General features: G+C 42.7%; 1 protein-coding gene and 1 long non-coding RNA gene across 2 annotated transcripts in view; one reads left to right on the top strand and one right to left on the bottom strand.

Annotated features, from left to right (window-relative positions):
* Positions 1-5,067, bottom strand: part of MAP1B (microtubule associated protein 1B) — a 68,459-nt gene extending 63,392 nt beyond the window's left edge. The window contains exons 1-2 of the mRNA XM_014882736.2: positions 4,812-5,067; positions 93-194 (exon numbers count right to left, since the gene is read on the bottom strand). Coding sequence (XP_014738222.2) covers positions 93-194; positions 4,812-4,989 — 280 coding nt within the window. The 5' untranslated portion in view covers positions 4,990-5,067. The remainder of the gene's footprint in view (positions 1-92; positions 195-4,811) is intronic.
* Positions 4,752-8,142, top strand: LOC148219857 (uncharacterized). The gene is made up of 2 exons (XR_015799246.1): positions 4,752-4,881; positions 6,919-8,142. It is a non-coding gene; the product is annotated as an uncharacterized LOC148219857 (long non-coding RNA).
* Positions 8,143-21,610: the final 13,468 nt, after the last annotated feature.

The following is a 21,610-nucleotide window of genomic DNA, read 5'->3' as shown; positions in this document are numbered from 1 at the left end:
AAAAGTGAGTTTTCTTAACTCTAAAAAGGCCCTAAAACTAATGGGCCAAGCAATTTCAGAGTGTAATTTAGCAGTTCTGCTCTTAAACTCACCTCGAACTTCAGGAGAGAATCGAGCTGAATGGCGAGACACAAAAAGTTTCAGTTCTTGATCCAAGTTGCATTCGACCAAGTTTGTGTCCCATGATCGGATTCCTAAAATTCAAAATACAAAACACATCTAGCTTGACACATCAGCACTGGAAGTTTTAACCAAGTATTATTCTATTTGCATTCAAGCTATTTGCATATTTCTAAATTCCAAGCCCAGCCTTCCTTCCTTCCAAGGCACACAGCTGTATTTAAAAATGCCTTTGGAAGGATCCTGACAGGAATCAGAAAAAGACAATCTGCCTTTCCAAAGGGTGACCATTCTTTAAGGCCCCAGCTTAGAATTGCAGTAGGAGACACTTCACAATAAGTTACCAATGTCCCTGACATGATTTTAAAATTGCAATTTAGAGTTTTACAAAAAATGGAAGAGTGAACCACCCAGAGGACACTTCAGTCATGTTGCCCTTTTGAGAAGAAAAAGGCAGCATTACCTAGCATGTTGCTCATTAATATTTAAATACAAAGCATTACATTGCTGACTTATTCATTATGTATCTTTGAAGGTACCATATTTTAAAATAAAATTTAAGTGATCTTTTATTTATGAAGTGTCAGAACCCTAGTTTTGAGATTTGAAAATGCTGTAATTGATCTTTTTTTAAAAAACCAAACCACGCATCTCTGTTCCCTACTGTTTTCCCCTCAGCTACTTAAAAAGTGAGACATGTGACAAAAAATATTATTCCAAATTAGATTTTTAAGGACTGAAATTTGACCGGGGGAAAAAAAAAGTCATTGCAGACAAAAGACAAGTTTCTAGTTTTCTTCCATAAGATTTAAAATAAAAGAAAAAAAGATAAAACATACTTCAGATTTTTCTATAATTTTGTTTTGAAATTTTTCTTGAAAATCTTCTGGTTTTTATATAATGAGCAGGCAGTAACACTACAAGTCAGTCCACGCACTGCTGCAGTTTTGAAAATCAAAACTGCACTCATTTTTTTGGTCTTAAAAAGCCATGATTGCATGTACACAAATGAACTGGCAAACATAAAATGGATTGCTGGCGGCCCCTCCCCACATGGCCATGCCTTTGCATGGAATTATTGGGTTAGACCACTTTGGGGTTTGACAACAAGATGCCTGAAGAGGTGTGTGTCCAACCCCTCAGAATGAGTCTAGAATTAACACTTCTGTTAACTCTGTCAGGGTTTCAGGCTGTAGATGTTACTGTCAATGCCACTTCCCATGCTACATGTATTTTCTGTTCCAAGGCAGCAGAAACATCAGAATGTAGACTGGTAGAAGCCATGTTGCAGGGATGAAGCATGAGGAGAAGAGGGAGTAGCAGTGAAACCAGATCTGCAGTGCCAGTCTCTCATTCCAGCTCTGAGTAGGTTCTCCATGCAAATATGAACATCTGCATTTAAAGAGCCTGAAGCCTCTGCAAGAAGAATGCATCCAAGGCTTTTCCTTGTCAGCATCCAAGTAAAGGTAGTAGCAAGCTTACTGCAACATGCTACCAACAATTAAGTAGCTGTCATTTGAATCTCTAGAAAAATTTGAAATTGCCTGTGTGTTCCATAACCACTTGAGAAAAATAACTGAGCTATAACCAGCCACCTCCACTTCCTGACTGACGCATCATTGTTCAGAGGCATAAGCAGCAAGACTCTTCTGCAAGTCTCCTTACTTTGTTTTCTCAGAAAGCTCTTGGCCATATGGTAAATTTTTGGGACAAGATTTGGCAGACAAACACATCTAAAAAGGCTTTAATATCTTCCAGGTGTTGGAATATTTGAGAGCAAGAACACCAAGATGATATAATACCATACACACAGAGCACATATGAAAACAATAACTATGAAACTGACGTTGATCACAAAGCTGAAGTACACTGAATGAATGAGTGCTGAACTTCAAGAAGCTTGAAGATAAACAGCTCCCCTAGCCTGCGACACCAAACTGGGTGGAGAAACTGGGTGGAGAAACTGCAACGGTTTCTGGAGGCCAGCTAAACAACATGGCCTAAGATTCATCAATGCTGCTAATGGCAGGACTCCTCCACCATCCCTAGCTGCCTTAGACGTGATCCTAATTCACTGTATGGATAGAATTCTGATTAGATGTAGTCAAGATCGCTCAATCATCGCCTGATTGAGCCAGGCAATGTCCAAAATGCAGGGCTCAACACAAAATAAATAGGAAAAAAAAGCCGACAAAGCCAAGGGGAAAAAAAGCCTAGATGCTCTATGTACACAGTGGTTCTAGAAGCTGAAGCTGGAATTTAGGTAGACTATCCAAAATTTGTAACTGCATGATTCAGCAATCTGGATGCAAAAATTATGCATGCGTATTACAGCGGAGCAAAATGTATTAAATAAATGATATCACTAAATCAGGTTTTGGGCAGAACAAAGGTAAACGTGGAACTAAAATCCAAGGTCAATCCAATGATGGATTGGCAGTGTGCACGTAACTGCTGTAAACATGGCTGAACTGGAGCTATTTCTTTCTTTCTGCAGTCTTAAGAGTGCAATGCCACTAGACACAGGACTAATCAGACAGCAGGCAGGGCACACCCAGTAGCATCTGCTTCATCAGTGGAAAAATCTTGAAGCTTTCTCTTCACTCTCCTCTTCACTTTTGGTGGACGGTGGGTTGGAGGATTGCCCCCTTAGCAAAGCCACATCCAAAATGTAATTACCGAAAATGCGTCTTGCCACGCCATTCCCTCCCCATGATATATTAAGAAATGACTCTGCATTCCACCAGGTTGCGTAGCATCACGCCACTGATGTGTTATCAGCAGATGTTTTCTTTGACACGTTGCTCTGCAGTTTGGCGCATGAATCCACAGCTTTCAGTGATGGTACTCAGGAGATGTGTACCAGAGAAGACACTGAGGCAGAGTTATCAAGAACCAAAATGCATTTAAAGCTCTATTGAGAATAAAGACAGCAAGAAGTGTTTTTTTCCAGACTACAAGAGACTTTCCAAAGAGAAGAATATTAGGCTGAGCCCATAATTGCCTCACGTAGATAGAGCGTCAGACTCCCACTGTGTTAATCCAGAACAATGCACCTCAAAATTTCACCAAGGAGTTTTCTTAGCAGGCAAAAATCTCAATCAGATGGTCTGACACTAGAAGCAGCAAGGTGACTTCTAATCCAAAATGATGAATTAAAAGGGCAAAACATTCCCTCTGAACACCTAAAACTGTAAGTGGGTGTTATGTTTAGTGGCAGGAGATAGCAGCAACTGAGCTATGCAGCAGTAACTGTACAATAGGAGATTCAAGAAGAGACTGAAGAGCCTTTCTTCAGAGGAAGGGTATTAGCTGTCTTAAGGGAAGAAATTTTACCAATTTGCTTTATAATCTTTGACATTTTAATTAAAATGCAGCCAGTTTTCTTCTAACACAACAAATTAGATAGTTAAGGAAGTGCAATGCTGAAGAAGCTCTGAATGACAAAGCACCTGCCTCAGTAGCTCTCCCCAAGAGACAATGGTAGCAACAAAGATGAACAGGTTATGATGAAACTGGTTAGCTGAGATAAGAATGCCTTTTACCTCAAGCAGTGATGAAAAAGAATTCAGAGAAATAAGCAACCAAAGCAACAACGGTTGAGAAATCAACAATAGAGACAGACGAAGTCCTAGCTGGTCTGCTGAACCACACCTACATGACAAGGCTGCTACCAATTCCCCATTCCAGGATCTCTTCTCCACTTAACAATGGCAGTTCCTGAAATCTTTGTTTTCACCAGCCCAGAACAAAAAATACATGTTATAAAATCAGGTATCAACTGAGTTTAACTAATTGTAAGGTCCGACAAGAATTTTTCTTCATGCTTTATTCCACTAATACCGCAACAGCTTGGCTTTTTTTCTTTTTTTTCCCCCCTCTCCGCATATACACTGCAATCTATTGTATCAGAAATCACAACGAAAACTTATAAAACTGTCATTTCACTTGCAATACCAGCCTGCATCGCCGTCTTAAGAAAAGAACAAATAAACGCCGAGTCAGAGCAGCCCGCAGTCGGACAATAACGAGGGCGAGCACTCGGCTAACAGCCTTGTTACTCGTATGGGTTTTCTTTATTGGAACATATATACACGTATATAGAACTTGAGTCCTGAAAATTGTCCAGACGACAGAGAAGTCCCAGCGCCCAAAGTTAGACACAAAGGCGCGGCTGCGCTCCCGCCCGCGCAGCCTCTGCCGCCCGGAGGGAAAACGCCCCGAGCCCCGCCGGCTTGGCGCGGCGGTGGGGACGGGGGACTGCAGGCGGCAGCCGCCCCGCAGCCCCAGCCCAGCCCATCCACCCCATCGCCAGCCGCCCTTTGTCCGCCCCGGGCTGCCATCGGGACCGCAGTGCGGACCGTGCCACGCCCACCCGCCGGTGTCTCCGGGCAGACGGGCTCGGCGGCGGGCGCTGCGCTCCCGGCGCGGCCCCTCCGCCCAGCCATGGCGGGGAGGGGGCTCGCTGCGGCTCTCCGCAGCCCCGCTCCGCAGCGCCCGCACCCCGCGGGGGAAGGTCAGCGGGCGGGCGATTGCGGCGGGACCCCCCGGGGAATAGAGAGCCGAAGACCGCGGCTCGGCGGGATGGGTGTGGGGGGCAATCCCGGCTCCCGGCCGCGCCCAGGAGGGGCAGGGCGCCGGCGGGGGGTGTCGCGGCGCTGCTTGCGGCGCCCCGGCTCCCGCCGCCTCACCTCGCTCGATATTGGCGATGGCCCGCCGCAGGTGCTCCTCAGTCACCAGCTCGCCGATGACCACCAGCAGGTAAAACTTGCTGTCTAGGAAGCGGTGGGAGAGACTGGGCGAAGTGGAGGTCGGGTTGGGGATGCTGCAGGAGGGCTCCGAATCCACTTCCACCACTACGGTGGCCATCGCCTCCGCCCCGCGGCTCCGGGGCGCTGAGCGCAGAGGGGCCGCTCGGCGACGGCTCCGCAGGCGGCAGGGAGGGAGTGAGGGCGGGTGGGGAGGCGGCGGCGCTTTTATACGGAGACGGTGCAGGGCAGGGACCTGGTGAGGAGGAGGAGGAGGAAGGGGGGGAGCCGGCGCATCCTCCGCGCCGCCGCCGCCTTTCCAGCATCCACAGCTGATGTCATCTGCGGCAAATCCTCCCCGCGGCGGCCCCCGGAAGCAGGAAGGACGCGGGGGGCGAACAACGCCCCGAGGGGACGCCGAGGAGCGCGCCCCGCGCCTGCCTCCCGCCCCGGCCGGGGACCCCCGCGCCCCTCGCGTCCCTTGTGCCCCGTGCCCGTGCGGGGCGTCACACTGCCGGCCGGTCACCCCGGGGCCCGTCACGGGTCCCAGCCGTGAAACGGGGCCATGAGGAGCCGCAGGTGACGATGGCCTGGCAGACATGGGGAGCTCATGTGGGAAAGCCGGCATCGGGGCTCTAGCAGCACTCCAGACGCGGATCAAGAAGCAGTGACACTGCCCAAAGTCAGTTGTCCTCTCCTACATCTTGCTGTAGCACTGCAGCAAAATTTGAGTCATACTTAAACGCACACCCTCACCCAGCAATATAAATATTCTTGCTAATTTTTTAAATTTTAAAGCAGTTCATCTAATAAGATGTAACTTCACACATAGCCTTTCTGCACATATTCAATCCCCATGGATTTACAACACCAGAAAAATACTGTTTTTGGACAACATGCTGAAACCCATGTTCTTAGCTTATTCAAAGCTGAAGTTCAAAGGGCTTTGGTAAGTAATGTTGACCAGGCTCAAGCAACTGCAGGGAGCAATCACAGCAGAAAACTTATGCAATGAACCAAAGGTTTAATTTCTCTTGTCATAGATGTTAGTATCTATACCCCGATACTCAGTGATAACCACCTCTGGAAAGTGTATTACTCTCTCCTAATGTGCAATAGAGAAGTTAAATATGTGTGAGATGTTCCTCTCACTTTACTGACATAAGCAAGCTACTCGTTTCCACTAAGCTTCTTGTTTATATGGCTCAAGTGATGTGGGATAAATTTCAATGTGACATAGGAAAAGATATGAACTTTTACAGCTTGGTTTTTGAGATAATCTCTTGTCCCTGACTGAGAAGAGATTTCCTCTGTCTGCAGCTTCTTACAGTGCTGGGTGTGCAAATTCTGTGCTTACTGCTAAGGAACAGAGTGCTTGCCTGGATGAACCAATGCATAAGCCTTGTCTTCTTTGTATTTTGTTCCAAGGCACAGTGGACTAATTCGCAGGCATTTCAGCTTGTCACTACTAAGTATTTTTTGTCTTATTAGCCTAGAGGCTACAGTTTAAACTCACAAAGGTTAGAACAGGATCATTATAAGTGCCGATCCGTAGTGTTGTATCTGTCTATAGCACCCAGTGGTTTTGATATGAATAGTTCCTCTTCATAAATACAGCACTTAGATTTTTGGCCTACGTAGTGTGTTGTGTTTGGATGTTGCATCCAAAGCAGACATTTTCTGAACTGCCGTTATTCTGAAGGTTATAGAGTGTAGGCAAGAGTTTTCACATCCATGTCGGGTGGCTGAGATGACACAGAGGTAAAGGGCAGCAGTGCTCATGCTTCACTAGAGCTGACACTGCTGAGAGAACAAACACAATGGCATGATGCAGAAGAACTAGCAGCAGTTTTAAGGTTTGCAAAGTATTCAAAGGTGCAGTGTGTTGCTTTTTGGATTCTCCTGTTAATCTGGGCCCCACTTTGCTGTTTCCTTGCTAATCCTGTCAGTTTCCAAGGGATAAAGAAGGTGCCTACTTAGAAGTAATGTCCGTCCCCTGTGGCCTTTTTCTATATGATCCTCTTCCTAATAATTTATTATATGATTACAGATACCTTCAAGACTTGCCACGTGGTGCCCACTGGAGAAAGCCAGCTTCAGGCTTCCATCATTGCAGTCTATAGTTTTGGATATGCCTTTATCTCAATCATAACAAGAGCAGCTAGTCTTTCAAGCATGGAAGGCACTTGTCAAGGGGACTTGCCAACTGTTTGCAGAATAGACAGATACTGGTTCCTGGACATAAAGGTAAAACAATTACTTGCCTCACAAGCACAGCAGGTTAAATGTGATAGTCAGAGACATGCACACCAGTACTCAAAAATCACTCTATGTGCTTTTAAGCACTTCTTAGTTTAAGGAAAAGTGGAAACATCCATAGTTGAAAAGATGCCTATGAATTTGAAAAGTAAGAGCTGAAAAGAATGCATTTTATCAGAGAATAAAATGCTTACATACAGGTAGGTAATACAATTTCATTTGAAATAGCCTGCTCAGGTAGTCCTCTGTTTTATACTGCACTGTAAAACAACATGCAGTTAGAACATGGTATGATAAAAGATTAGCGGTTACAGTCAAAATGTCTTGTGATGGGAGATGTGTCACACATTAAAACCCTAAGGACAAGAGGTTTTCTTTGGAAAAAAATGGTTTTGTGCTAAACTCTTCAAAGGATGCAGACCTCTGGCCTTGTCTATTCACAAGCATCATCTGAGATAGAAGGTAGACAAGAAAGGTGCTTTATCCTCCTGAACATACCACTGAGGAAGCTGCAGGGTCTTAGCTCTATAGCCACTGTTCACACTGTGACTTGCTCTGTCAGTATCTCAGTCAGGTAGATTTTTCATCATCTTTCCCTATCTGGAAACTAATTTATATTCTGCAATATGGAGCATCAGGTCTACTACTGAGTAAAATGTGGAGATATGCTGCATAAAACTGACTTAATGTCCTAAGACCCTCACTGTTTGAGAGTGATACCACCTGCCTGTCTGCAGCTTTATCACATAGATATGCCTCTTCAGTAGAAGAAACAGCAACATTCATGGACTATGGAATTACTGTTGGACTGTGGAATTACTTACTGTTTCAAAGTGACAGTGATTGAGACCCACACCCATCTGGCTTTTGATTGTTTTGGTTTGATTTTGTAGTTTTATTATGTTCAGTTTGAGCCCCACAGTTTAATATGGTCAAATACTATATGTAGAGCTGTATTTGTTAGGTGTTGTATTTTATAAAGAGGCAGTTTAAATAAAGTGCTTGACGTTTAAAACATGTTTCTTGATAGTACATGCTGTTTGTTATCTACTAATATTCAAGCTTCATTCAAGTCCAAACTACAAATTTTAAGTGAAGTTTCAGTGATGTACAAGCCTTTAGGTTGGCCCTTTGTCTCAAGTCAAGTGTTATCCCTAGCATTAAAGAAATACCTATCCATGTGGATTGCTTCAGATTGCACTTACCTCGAGTACTGGGGGCGGTTCTGGGTGCTACAATAAAAGAGAGATATAAAACTATTGGAGGATGCCCAGAGGAGAGCAATGAGGATGCTGAAGGGCCTTGAGGGGAAGCTGTATGAGGAGAGGCTGAGGTCACTTGGTCTGCTCAGCCTGGAGGAGACCGAGAGGAAACCTCACTGCAGACTACATCCTCTCCTTGTGAGGGGAAGAGGAGGGGCAGACACTGATTCTTCTCTGTGGTGACAGTGACAGAACCTGAGGGAAGGGACTGAATTTATGTCAGGGGAGGTTTAGGTTGGACATCAGGAAAAGGTTCTTCACCCAGAGGGTGGCTGAGCATTGGAAGAGGCTCCCAAGGGAAGCAGTGACAGCACCAAGCCTGACAGAGTTCAAGATGCATTTGGACAATGCTCTCAGGCATATGGTGTGATTCTTGGGGTGTCCTGTGCAGGGCCAAGATTTGAATTTCAATGATCCCCTTGAATCCCTTCAAACTCAGGATATGCTGTGATTTTTTAAATTAGAACTTTACTGAAACTAAAGTGTCTCAGAAGGCTGTCTTCATTCAGAGAAATGCCATTCTGAGGATTGCACAACATGTCATGAAGAGCATTCCTCAGGTGGGTAGCATTTCTTAAGGAGAGGCAGGAAGGCCTAAGTTCTAGAATGGAGATTTGCCAGCCTAGACCTGAGGTCACAGATTCACAGAATGACTGGTTGGAAGGAGCCTCTGAAAGTAATTTTGTCTAATTCCCCTTCTCAGGCAGAGCCACCTAGAGTAGGTTTCTGAGAGCTGTGTTCAGCGGGGTTTGAGTATCTCCATGGATAGAGAACACTGCCATTCTGATGCATATGGAGTCAAGAATGCACAACCAGTACTATAGCGGATAATACCTATAACATTTTCTACCATACCTGATGCCTTCTCAATGTGACCATCATTCTCAATACCCCCACTCCCTCTCACCCCCCATTTCCTGCAATCAGAAGCTCTACCATCCCCATGTGGTCCAGCCTTTACCTCCCAGAGTCTCCTCAGTGCATTGTTCCTTTGGGGCAGCTTGCAGAGCATGCAGCAGCAGCAGCACAGGTGCAGAGGGACAGTCAGCATGTCACCCTGACCCCTGCAGAGCAGAAGTGCCACCCTGCAGCTGCTGTACGTGGTGTGATTAGTAATGAGCCCTTCCCTGCCAGCACTCAGGTGTGTGGTTCATGAAGACAACTCCTCCTGCCTTCACCCACTTTTTAGGCAGAGAAGCATCTTCATCTCTAACATCCTCGGGCTGGCACTGCCAGAGGAGCTCCTCCTGCAGCAGTGAAATGGCAATAGCCAGAGTCACCAGAGAGAACTGTACCAGCATGAGCAGACAGAGACTTGGACTTCGTGAGAGACTCTGGGGAAATACTTTACATTTTACGATGGCAGTCTTCATCTTTAACTACAGGGAAAATAAAAATTATTTGACCAACATTCATTTCAGGTATTTTAAATCTATTAGTTCAGTTTTAATGATTACTTTTTAAATTGCAAAGGAGATAAAGCTTTTATTTGCTTATGGTGAAATATCCACTTCAATTGGTATTTCATCTGTTCCTCACTCCTTCCACTTTCTCCACAGAAAGAAGTTAAATTTAACAACAACAACAACAAAAAGTGAAGAAAACAACACTATTGCTTGTAAAAATAACATTTTTCTCTCACTTTTAGCTTTTTGTCTTGAGGTGAGAGTAAAATAACACCAAGTAACATTTTGCCATAGTTCCCAGTGAAAACACTAATTGTTTTTTAGCAGAGTAATTTCCCTCTTTTTCTTTAGTGGAAAAAAGTAGAAGTAAAAACAGAAAAAAGTACTTTATTTAACTGCAATGAGAATTAAATGAAAAGAAAAAGATTTTTCCACTGGACTATTAAAAAGAGACAAATTAAAAAATCATTATTTTGCATAATTTTATCCTGACATTTGCTATGAAAAGAACATGTAGCTTTTCATGAAAATAAGATGATTGCTTCTCCACTGTTGGAGGGAAAATACAGCAGTTTTAAGTAATTAGATCATGTTTACTAATTAGGATGATGCTTAAAATTCAGCAATAAATGATAATAAAAGCATTGAAGGCAATGGTACCCATTGTACCACAAAGCTGTGTGGATAATTAAAACATCATCAGCTGCAAAAACAATGGTAAGATAAAGTGGTTGGCATCAGGCAGTAGTTTTGAGCATCCTTTGAGCTCAGGGCTCAGTTGTCAACCCTTCTGAACAAGAGACAGAAAAGTCTGTTGATGTAGGATATAGTTAGGGTTTCAGGACATGAGTTTGTCAGGGTTTTAATTCTCATTGAAGGACTGCAAACTACAGAATTTCATTTGGGTGTTAGGGGTAAAATACAATTTATCTCCTATCCCACCAGCCTGAAGAACCCTATGGTCTAGAGTCCCGCATGTACTTCCTTTCAAGCCGGTTTTTGAGCTCAGTCTTGACTTAAGAGATCAAGCCATGGGTTTAGAGTGAGTAAGTACACTATCATCTGCCTAGTTTGGGGGCAGCTGAAAGCTGGGAGTTCCTGCACTGGTCTCTTGACTGCTGTGGCACCCGTGTTCAGCCTGGCCACAGGCTGCCCAAAACCTGACCTGTCTGCCCTGGCAGTATACCCTGTCCATGCTCATCAGGAGTACCACCAGCCAAGGTGTTAGTTAACTCACTACAGGCACAAAGGAGAGAAATACCAATGGGCTGTTGGCCACATGCTGATACTCAGGTGGCAAAAGCACTTGGAAGTGCTCTAAAGAAAAGGGTGGGTTGGTTGTTTTTGTTGTTTTCTCTCCAAGCTGAATTGTCTAAAGCTGCCTCTGGGAACCAAACAGCAAGTAGATATTTTACGTAGTATTGTCATGTAGTTTTAAGATGTGCATTACAATACTTTTTAGAGGTTACCTGCTAGCTCTGGTAGTTCTGTAGGATTTAGAATTGCTTATTATTTTACTGGAGTCCTGTTCTCTCAAGCACACTACAATAGAAATAGCAAATTGCTACTGCATAGAGAAAAGGAAACAAGAAATCTAGGCAAGCATCATTTCATACAGTGAGCTGACAGGCTTCTGAGCACAGAATCTGGGGAAATGCTCCATCTTCCTACTGGAAAGGTCCAACAGACCCTGGTCCTGCACTGCAAGCATCACAACTCTTCAAGGCTACAGCAATTTCATGTATTGCATAGCTGCAACCAGCATAGCACATCATTTTGAACTCTTGCCCAGGAGTTTGTGTGCAGGCAAGGATCTTGATGTAGCCTTTCATTCTAGCGTTCTTACTATGTCGAAAGTTACAATGAGTCCTGTTTCTGAAAGAATAGTTTGTGACTCTGATACCGCCTAAACAGTTTTTAGCCATTCTACTGATGTAGCATTTAGTCTTACTGTTACAATCATCCCATTCTTTAAGTGTTTCAACTACCACAAAGCCTCATAATTTTTTCAATAGAACTTGATACTCAAACAGCATAAATAGTAGAAACTGTTAACTTAATTTTATATGTATCGCAAAACAAATTCCAGAGTTGTTCACTCAGACCACCTACATGACCGACCATCTGGTTCCTTTCTCCTTTTGTGCGCTTTGGTATTTTGGCTTAATAACAGTATTAGCATTTGTATGATTTTGCAGCATCATTTTGGCTTGTTTGTTTGTTTGTTTCCCTTTGTTTTCTGTTTTTATTTATTTGTCTGCCCCAGGCACTCCAATAGGCTGACACAAAGTAAAGATGATTTAAGGGTGCTCTTTCAATTAATAAGTCATTCTAGTCATTGGCATTTTGCAGTAGGTTGGGATGTGCTGACTAAGAGTTGCACTGCAGAATTTACTGAGAGGCCTGAGTGGAGGGGTACAGCAAGGGTGCCCAGAGAGCTCAGTGAGCTGAGAATTTTGCTAAAGGCCTCCAGTTTCGAGAGTTGGCAGAGACCACCACCACTGAGCATTCTGATATAAAGGTTCACCATCAGTGTTTGCTTTGTGCCCAAGGGTGCATCTTTTGGTCCTGCCATGACAGTGCTCTAAGAGTCCTTGTGGAGCTGGAACCATGCTATGGGATAGACAGGGTCTGCCATTATTCCTCCTAAAAATTATCCTGAATTATCCAGGTTGTAATGCATCTTTCTTGCTAGAAGTTGCATTATAATCTCTTTGGTTAATTCTAGAATGGTGTTGTATTTCTGAAATACAGAGAAATTTTGTTCTTTCTCATTATTTGCAAAGGCAGTAGAGCAACAATGTTAGAATCATTGCTGAAAAGTATGATTTCCAATGCACGAATATAGATTCATGACCAAGTACATTACAAAATGCAGGAAAAAAAAGCATTTTTTAAAATGTTCTTTTCCAAATATTCATAGTCTGTTTTTTGGGGTTGTCCTGTGCAGGGTCAGGAGTTGGATTCAATGATTCTTGTGGGTCTTTTCCAAGTTAGGTTATCCTATGATTCTATTAAAAATTCCATTCAGTTTTCCCTAAGATAGCTTGAACTTCTTTAATTGTGGGTTTTTTCCCAACTTCTGCTTATGCTGGTTCCAAAACCATTTTGAATTCCAAACTTGAAAGGCACAATTCTTCAAAGCTCAAGGAAGGCAAGATTGTGTTAGCCTGACTTATTTTACTGCAGTCACCCTGCAGGCATACTTATGAGATAGTAGCTATTATATTGTCATTAGGTGGAAAAATAGTATATACTTGTGTATATCACCTAAAAGATCCACAAAAAAACCTCTTCCTCTTCCTCTTCCTAGTAATACTGGAAATACTACTTTTTACATGCAGGAATATCTTCTTCCACAGCAGCACAGAAATACTGCTATTCTTGGGATAACACAAAGTGCCATTGCACTCAATTTTGTGAAAAGGCATGAATGAATATCCTTTCAAGGCAAGGTCATTGATATATATTGCATAGATAGAATGTAGTCTCCGTTTTTGAGTAATATAAAGATACTGCATTTTGGCAATACATGATCAGAACTGTTTTTTCCTATTTCCCTGAGAAAATCCTGGTTCCACAAACCACAGTGTGTCAAGTCTGTAAAAGGAAATAGGTTTACTAATAAATTGAGAGAACAATTTTATTTATCTGGGTATCATTACCACAAGCTCTGCATGTTTTCTTTGGAGGATTTGTGTTGAGTAGACAGTCACAGTAAATTTTGTCATCACTGAGAGAAAGCACTCAAACAAATCCCCATGACCAGTGGGTCACGAAGTTGTTGATTGCTATATTCCTGCACTTATATATGTATGTTTAACATCACTAAAGTCATTATAGATGATTCATTCAATGAAAATGTTGGTTTATCTCCAGAGGAGTCTCTGATTACCTCTTGCTTTTTCGACGTCTCAAGCTATAGGCTCAGTTTTCCAGTTTAGTCACATCATTTTCCTTGGGTTCAGTTAAAGTCTCAGTCTGATTTGATAGTAACAAACTCAGTAGAGTGCATAAAGCAGCCGTCCATGGCCATTTTTGTAGAAAACTAAGTAAAAGCTGTGGTAGAAGGATCAGTAAATGTCCATCTAGAAGAAAACTGCTAAAGCTACCCCCTTACGGTGCAAAGTACTGAGAAGAGGAATTAATGGAAGGAAAGACTGGGAGACTGTGCTGGTTTTGGCAGGGATAGAATTATTTTCTTTTTCCACAGTAGCTTCCATGGGGCTGTGTTTTGGATTTGTGCTGAAAACGGTGTTGACAACATAGAGATATTTTCATTATTGCTGAGCAATGCTTTCAGCCAAAGCCTTTTCTGCTCCTCACACCACTCCACCAGTTAGAGGGCTGGGGTGTACAAGGAGTTGGGAGGGGACACAGCTGGAATAGCTGACCCCAACTGACCACAAGGATATCCCAGACCATATGACATCATGCTCAGTATATAAAGCTGGGGGAAGACGAAGGAATGGGGGGATGTTCAAAATCATGGCATTTGTCTTCCCAAGTCACTGTTTATGCGTGATGGAGCCCTGCTTTTCTTGAAGACACTGTGCCCATGGAAAGCAGTGAATTAATTGCTTGGTTTGCTTTGTTTGTTCTTGAGGCTTTTGCTGTACCTATTAAATTGTCTTTATCTCAGGGCACGAGTTTCCTTGCTTTTACCCTTCCAATTCTCTCCCCCATCATGCTGGTGAGCAAGTGAATGAGCAGGTGTGTGGGCCTTTGTTGCCAGCTGGGGTGAAACCTGACAGAGATGAAGTGCTAAGAACACTGATGAAATTATAACAAAATGGACAGGGAGTTATTTTCTTCCTCAGAATAATTTTCTGAAGTCTAGGTTTTGGTTTAATGCCCTTGGTTTTCGGGGTTTTTTTAAGGACAATCAGAGTTGGATGATAGTAAGATTTTTTTGCCATTGGCTTTGCTAGTTAGTAGGCTAGCATGGCAGTCTGGCTCCAAAAGGAATTGCTGGCAGGGTAAGCCCATGTTCTGCTAGCATTCAGCACATAAAAGGGGTAAATATCCAGGCTGTGAAATATTTTAGAGGAAAAAGTTTCTGAATAAGAACAACATGAAATCAAGAAAGAGTCATGTTTATTTTGGCTGAAAAAGATGCCCCAGATTCTGCTCAGTCTAATGTTAAAACATATATTAGTACCTCCTTTCAGGCTGTCAGCACTGGAGGTAAAGTAGAATACGAGCAAAGAGGACTAGCAAGAGGGCCATGATATTGTCAATTGAAATTGGAAAGTAATTACAAAAATAAAGGATGAGATGGTATAGGAAGAGACTTGGACAGATACAGTAGGCATTGAAACAAACACTAAATATGGTCACTTCTCTTTGCATGCATTCTTTTTAGCATAGGAATTCATCATTTGGGGAAGAAGAGGAAGAAGGTTGGTTCTGGCACATTTCCCCTTCAGCCCTGCAAAACCCAGAGCATTGCACAAAGGGTGAGTCAAGGTGTGCCCTTGTGGAGGCTGATGGGCCTGCCACAGCTCTGCCCACAGCCCTGCCCTGGAGGGATGTCCCTTAGGTGGGCACATTCTCCCTTATCATAGGGAGCTATCCCAAAGGCTTCAGTGATCTCACCATGCCCTAGTACCCATGGTAATCCTTTGTAACCCATTGGTCTTTCCCCCGTGCTTTCCTCCACAAAACCCCCAGTTTTACCCCCAGTTCTCCAGGGAGCTGTTGTCTCTGGCTCCCTTCACAGAGCTGCAGGATGATAAAGGCTGCCTCTGTGGAATCTGCATATGACGCCTCTGTCTCTCTGTCCCTGAGTCGGCCTGGAATGACCTTACAAGCAGAGCTGGAATCACTGAGCAGAGCTGATCACTTGGCCACAGCTTACTGAGGTTTATCTGGCGGCTAGGAGACCTGCCAGAAGACCCCCTTGGAAGGCTGTCCCTCGATGGATTCCTCTCTATGGAAAAGTTGTGGCTTTCCAGGTCAAAGCAATGGACCTCCACGGATCCCCTAGTGGCCTGCATGCACTGGCATCCTCTCCAACAAGTAGAATGATTTCTTGCAGCCATGGTTGTCTGTGTTCCCCATGGAGCAAAGCACTGGCCATGCAGCCAGCACTGAGAGGGCACCTGAAGATTCCCATGCACCTACAAAGGAGTCAGGAGCCCTTGCTGTAACCAGCAGAACTGGTTGTCTGAAGCAAGGGCACAGCATCGTGTTGCAGGATTGCTGTATAGCATGCTGCCCGTCAGCTTCTCCTCAAGCAGTGCCAATGTGCTCTGGATCCAAGGCCAAAAGCTAATGGGGATGCTCTTGTGAGTAAGCATTTCTGGATTCTGGAGTGCACTGTGATCTTCATGAATTGCATGTCTTTGGGGAGAAATGTCTCAAAATCGCTTGCAGACCCCTGCCTCCCTCTATCTCTGCATTGTGGCACTGGTGGTTTAGCCTGTACATCTACTATTGCCACAGCAGCAAGTGCAGAAGCACTAATGACTGGTGTCTAACATATCTCCAAATTAGTGCTGCCTTGCTGTCTGACCAGGGCAGCCACTAATATTTTCATTCCATGAGAATTGGTTTTCAGTGTCTACAGCATAAATTCCTATTTAGAAGTTTTTCCTAGGGTTTTTGTTCTGTTTTGTTCTGTTTTGGTTGAGTTGTTTGTTTTTTTTCTGAGCATGAGCAGGAAAAGATATACTAGAATCTAATAAATACTGAAAGCCAACCTGGGCTATTTTGGGTTGATGCGTCTATAGTGATATTTTGCACTGAGTATTTAATTAACAGTTCTTTTAATGATAAATAAACCAGAATAAAACCAGCTGATCTTCCAAGAACTGAATTTGCCCTCTGCTGTTATTGGCAGTAAAAATTAATAAAATATTATTTTAGTGTGCAATGTATGCTTAAATAATTCTTAAAGAATTAAAGGAGCCCACCTGCCAAGGGAAACCATGTATTTTACCTTTGTCACAAAGATGTATTTATATTAAATCATATAGTTGGCTTTCATTGTTCTTCTGTTTTCTCATTTATAAACCACAGATTTTCTTGGCTTTGGAAAGCTGTTTGAAAAGGCGGATATAAATTCCTCAAGAACAGCAAAGAAGTATTTCTTCTCTGGGTTTTTGTTTACATTATTTTTTTCTGCTCAATTTCCTTCATGTGTATCTTGATTTTAAGGAATTTTCTGCTAACATGACTCAATTGTTTGAGGGTTTTACCTTAAGCATTTATGCTCTTTATGTCATTGATTGACAAAGCTGGGAGATGTCCATATGCAAGGGAGTGAAGGTGAAATTATGTAACATGAGAGCATGATCATCCTCCTTTTGCGGTTTCCTAACCTCAGAGGTCATCTTACCTACTCTCCAGATAAATTCTAGAGCAGGCTGTGATAATAGTAACAAAATGAGTTTATCATATTGAGAGTTTGTTATTTGCACAGACTTTAAGGTCCAGGCATGCTGAAGAAAAGTCTACCTTAAACTCAGGTTTTTTATTTTTTCCTGAGAGAGTAAAAAGTTTACTCTGTTGGTATAATAGTATATCCAGTAAAATACAGCAGCATAGCTCTCTTTTTACTGGTGATACAATGCCTCTGGCTTAGTATAAAGTCATTATGCAGTACACCCAGTTTACGGAAATTCTGGAAGCTGATAACAATAATTAAAATACTACATGACAAGTAGTACTTCATTATGCAATTCCACAATGCCTCAGTTGAGTTGTTAGGCACACAGCCAACTGCTTTGAACCACCTGGCAAAATTATTTTTACACCTATAGTGGATAGTGTTAGGGAATGATCTGATGGGCTTGCAGATCTGCTGTTATCACACACTAATCACCTGGTAAGATTTCATCTCCTGAGTCACTAAACTGATATTGAGTTAAGTGATAATGACCAGGGGTGAATATTGCTGCTGCCTTAATGACTGATGGAGCTAAACACATGGCCCAAGGCTTAACGACAGGTCCTTAGTCAGCAGGCAGAGCCCCAGATGCAGCTGTGGGTGTTGTTTTAAGCTAAGACTGGCTGCAGGTGTTTCAGGTTTCAGAAGGAAGAGGAAAAAAAAGCAGTATCTTTGTATAGCCGTAGGATATGCCTAAGGAATAAGGTGTGTATGAATCACACGTTGTAAATTTTCTTAACATTTCATAGCTGCAAATATGTGTAAATTTATCTGAGTAGCTTCTAATCTTTATTTTAACACTTTTTTTTCATTCAAATTACTTAAACTATCTTAAAAGGTTACATTTCCAGAAAAAGAGATATTTCATCCTCTGATGTCCAGTTTAATCAATTATTACCTTGAGTTTCAAATTTATTTGTGTACCTTTCCAAGCCTTTGCTCACACTGGGACTAACCTGTAGCATGATGAAGTCACAAAAGTCAGCAAAAATCACAGTTATTTTACTGGAATGATAATTCTTGTGTTTTGCAGCTTCAAGATACTGCCAGGTTAAAATTGGTAGTATTTCTCTAGTCCAGACCACAACAACTTAATTTCTTATCTTCACTGCAACCTTAAGAACACAATGATCAGTCCTTTTGTATTGCTATTTAACATTGCATACAGGTACATTAGGTAACAAACATGCTATGATTTCCCAACAATAGCCATGACAGCTTAACTTTGAAATTGCACCATGAGTATTGGGAATTGTTATGTTCTCTAAGAGAGACAGTAAACGTGGGTTTCTAATAAGGAAGGAATTTTTTTATATACTCCTAATAAATTCTTCCTAAGTTCTGTTCCCCGTATTGTCAGGAGAGAAGAAGATGGTATTCAGAGCAAAAAGCCTAACTGTCCTGTGAGAAGCCCAGCACAGGAGCATCCCTTTTCCTCCACTTGTTATAGTGGGAATTGAGGGTGCTGAATCATTCAGGACACTAAATAAGATGCCAAAAAAAAAAAAAAAAGTTACTTGAAAAAAGAATTAAGCTTATCACAGTAAATTATGTGTTGTATATGGAAAGCAACTGAGTTACTAGTTTTGTATGAAGGCTGAAGTCGTTTTGGTTGATCAGCTGATGATAACTCATTGCTTCTTAGAAGATACTGAGTGTCATTGGTGCATTTCATGATTTAGGAATAATATTCCCTAGTTTAGTGCTGCCATGAGATGCTCCAAACCATGTTGCTTCTTGCTTGCTCCCCTTCCTCCTCCATCTCTCCTGCACTGGATGGAGAGAAGAATTGAAGGCAAAAAAAGGTAAAGGGTTGAGCTAAGAGCAACTTACTGGAAACAGCAATGAGACAAGAAAACAAACACTGACAGCAACAATATTAATAACAAAACTGTACAAAAGCTGATTGCAGAGCTTGACCTGAGCACAGCCACACCAACTTGACTGTCCCATCCCACTCTTAGCCAGTGCCACTCAACTACTTCCTGTGGCTTGGAGCCAGCATTACCCCACTGCTCCTCTGCCATGCTTCCTTGTCAGCAAAGAACCCCTCCTCCTTCTCAGAAGAGAATTCCTTTCCCCCACCCCTGGCAATGATGTGAAGTGGTGTGGAATAACCCCCAAGTCCTAGACGTGTGCCCTCCTGGCTACTGCAAAAATTAACCCTGTCCTGGCTGGAACTAGGACAGTAACTGAAGAGCATGAACACTTTGTCACTTGTTCAGTCGTTTTATTGCTGAGTTTCATCTAAACTTAACTGTCCAACAAGGTGTTTGAAGGAGAATCAATTCTCTGTTCTTAGTAAGTGATGGGCCTTTAAGCAGTTTTGCCTTAAGTGTTGCCTCTGGAACATCATTTGGTACTACATTCTCAACATTCCAGAATGAAAATTCAGAAAATGTGTTAACACAAAATTCAGACAGACAGTGTGATCTTGACAGTCCCACACTCTTTGAAACCCATCTGGAAGGAGAGCTCAAATTCCACAAGTCTTTGCCATTTTCTATAACACAAAAGGGAATTTGTAACATGCAGTTGTAATTTCAGTTGCCTGGCTGACTGGTAGGCTGGTTAGGTGCTGTCTAACAATGGCTTTCTCTTGCACAAGACTTGGTCTGGTGGATTACAGCAGAGGGACCACGTGGTGACAGAAGGTGCTATTTGATTTCTCACCTGTGACCATAAGGTCTGTCATAAAATTTTTAAAATGAAAAAATTTAGATAGTGGATCAATATCCGGGTTGCAAGAAAAATAGGTAAGTGCTGCAGGCATAGAGTTTGTGAGCCTGTACGCAGCTTGGAGGTGTACAGTATTAACCTCTTATTTAAATCAATTGTGTGAGAGAAAACTTGTAGAAGGTGTTTGGGAAATCGTAAATCTGGAAAACTTCTGTGTAATGATTGGTAAGAAGTGTGTCTGAATGTATATTTAAATGCCATATAAACTCTCCATCTTGGCTTGAAGAAAACACTAAGCAGAAATCTTAGGGCAAACTTCATTCCTGGAAGTTGCTGACAGCCAAGTGAAAGGGCAAATGGCAAAGGGTATCATGTCTGTAGAAACACCATCACCAGAGGCTTATGATCTGTGTTCCCAAGAGCAGAGCTGGACAAGATAAGTGGAGCTTTCACAACTCTCCTTTTCGCAGCTCTAGACCTGTCATGAATAGCTATACTGCTTCTTTGCTTCCCTGACAGCTTAAAAGAAATGCAGCCTCTAACTACACTGTTGCCAGCCCAATGTGACTTCTCTTTGTTATCAAAACGTTTGCCACAATGTGTAACAGTGGAGAGACAGACAAAACTCCCTGCTTTAAGTTTTAATTTGCTACTGTTACCCTAAGGGGAAATGCTATCCATGAAGTTTTCCATGAAACATAATACGAGAATGGGTTGGGAAAAAAAAAAGACAAATGACGATATTCCTGCTGTGCCACTCTCCTTGGTGGTGTGATGGGCTTAAGAGCTGGTTTAAAACCAGAGCTCTGCAGGTGGCTGCAGATGACAAGCACAGTCTGTACCACCTGGCTCTGAAGAAATTTCCACTTTGATTGATTATAAGCAAGTTGCCTTGAAAGGTGCTATACCATCAGCAACTGCTGCCAAATGTGCTCCTTCTCTGGAAGTTTCAGGCTTTTAGCACTAGGACTCCGTCCAACTGAAGCCTCAGCAGTGATGATAAAGCAAAGCTAACAATCAGCTCAGCTAGACAGAGAGTAGTCTTTTTGATATAGGTAAGGAAAATTGCTTTTCTCAAAAAGCAGCATGCAAGATTTCCTTTGCTTTGTTCATTTTTCTTGCATTTTACCTGGACCAGAGAAATGGGGGGCCTTGAGACTTCTAATGCATATCTTGTTATGAAAATAGGTTAGTATTGCATTCCAGCATCAGTCTTGTACAAAGCAGAACACTATCTATTACAAAATTCCATTTATTCAACACCTAAAAACTCATCTGTATTTTCACTTTATTCTGCTGTAGTGCTTTGAGTCCTCAGACTCCATTAGTCCCATCTCTTATCCGAAGGCAGTGTTGGAGGATGGCTGAACTCCCTCACACACACAGGGAGTTGTGCCAGAACAGATTGCAAGGACAGTGATGCAGCACAACTCAGCTACCTCCTTCTCTCAAGATAGAAACTGGGCTTTGAAAACAATAAGCCTCTGCACCAGGCATGCTCAGAAGATCCCTACCGACTGCCGATTACTGTCGGCATCCACTTACTGCCTGGAAGGTGTTACAAGCCGAGCCCCAGCTCTTTTCTGATGTACCACAGGGTGAATCACTGGTTTTGTAGTTCTGAAAAATATAAATATTTGATGAGCTACAGACTGTCATTGTCTCCCAATCAGTTTTCTGCACTGTATTTTTCACACAGGAACCAACTTAAAATCCGTGTCCATACAAAGATCATATAACCCT

Source organism: Sturnus vulgaris, chromosome Z, assembly GCF_052056855.1.
Source record: "Sturnus vulgaris isolate bStuVul1 chromosome Z, bStuVul1.hap1, whole genome shotgun sequence".
In the NCBI taxonomy this organism is placed as follows: Eukaryota; Metazoa; Chordata; class Aves; order Passeriformes; family Sturnidae; genus Sturnus; species Sturnus vulgaris.
This window is presented reverse-complemented; position numbering and strand designations above follow the sequence as displayed.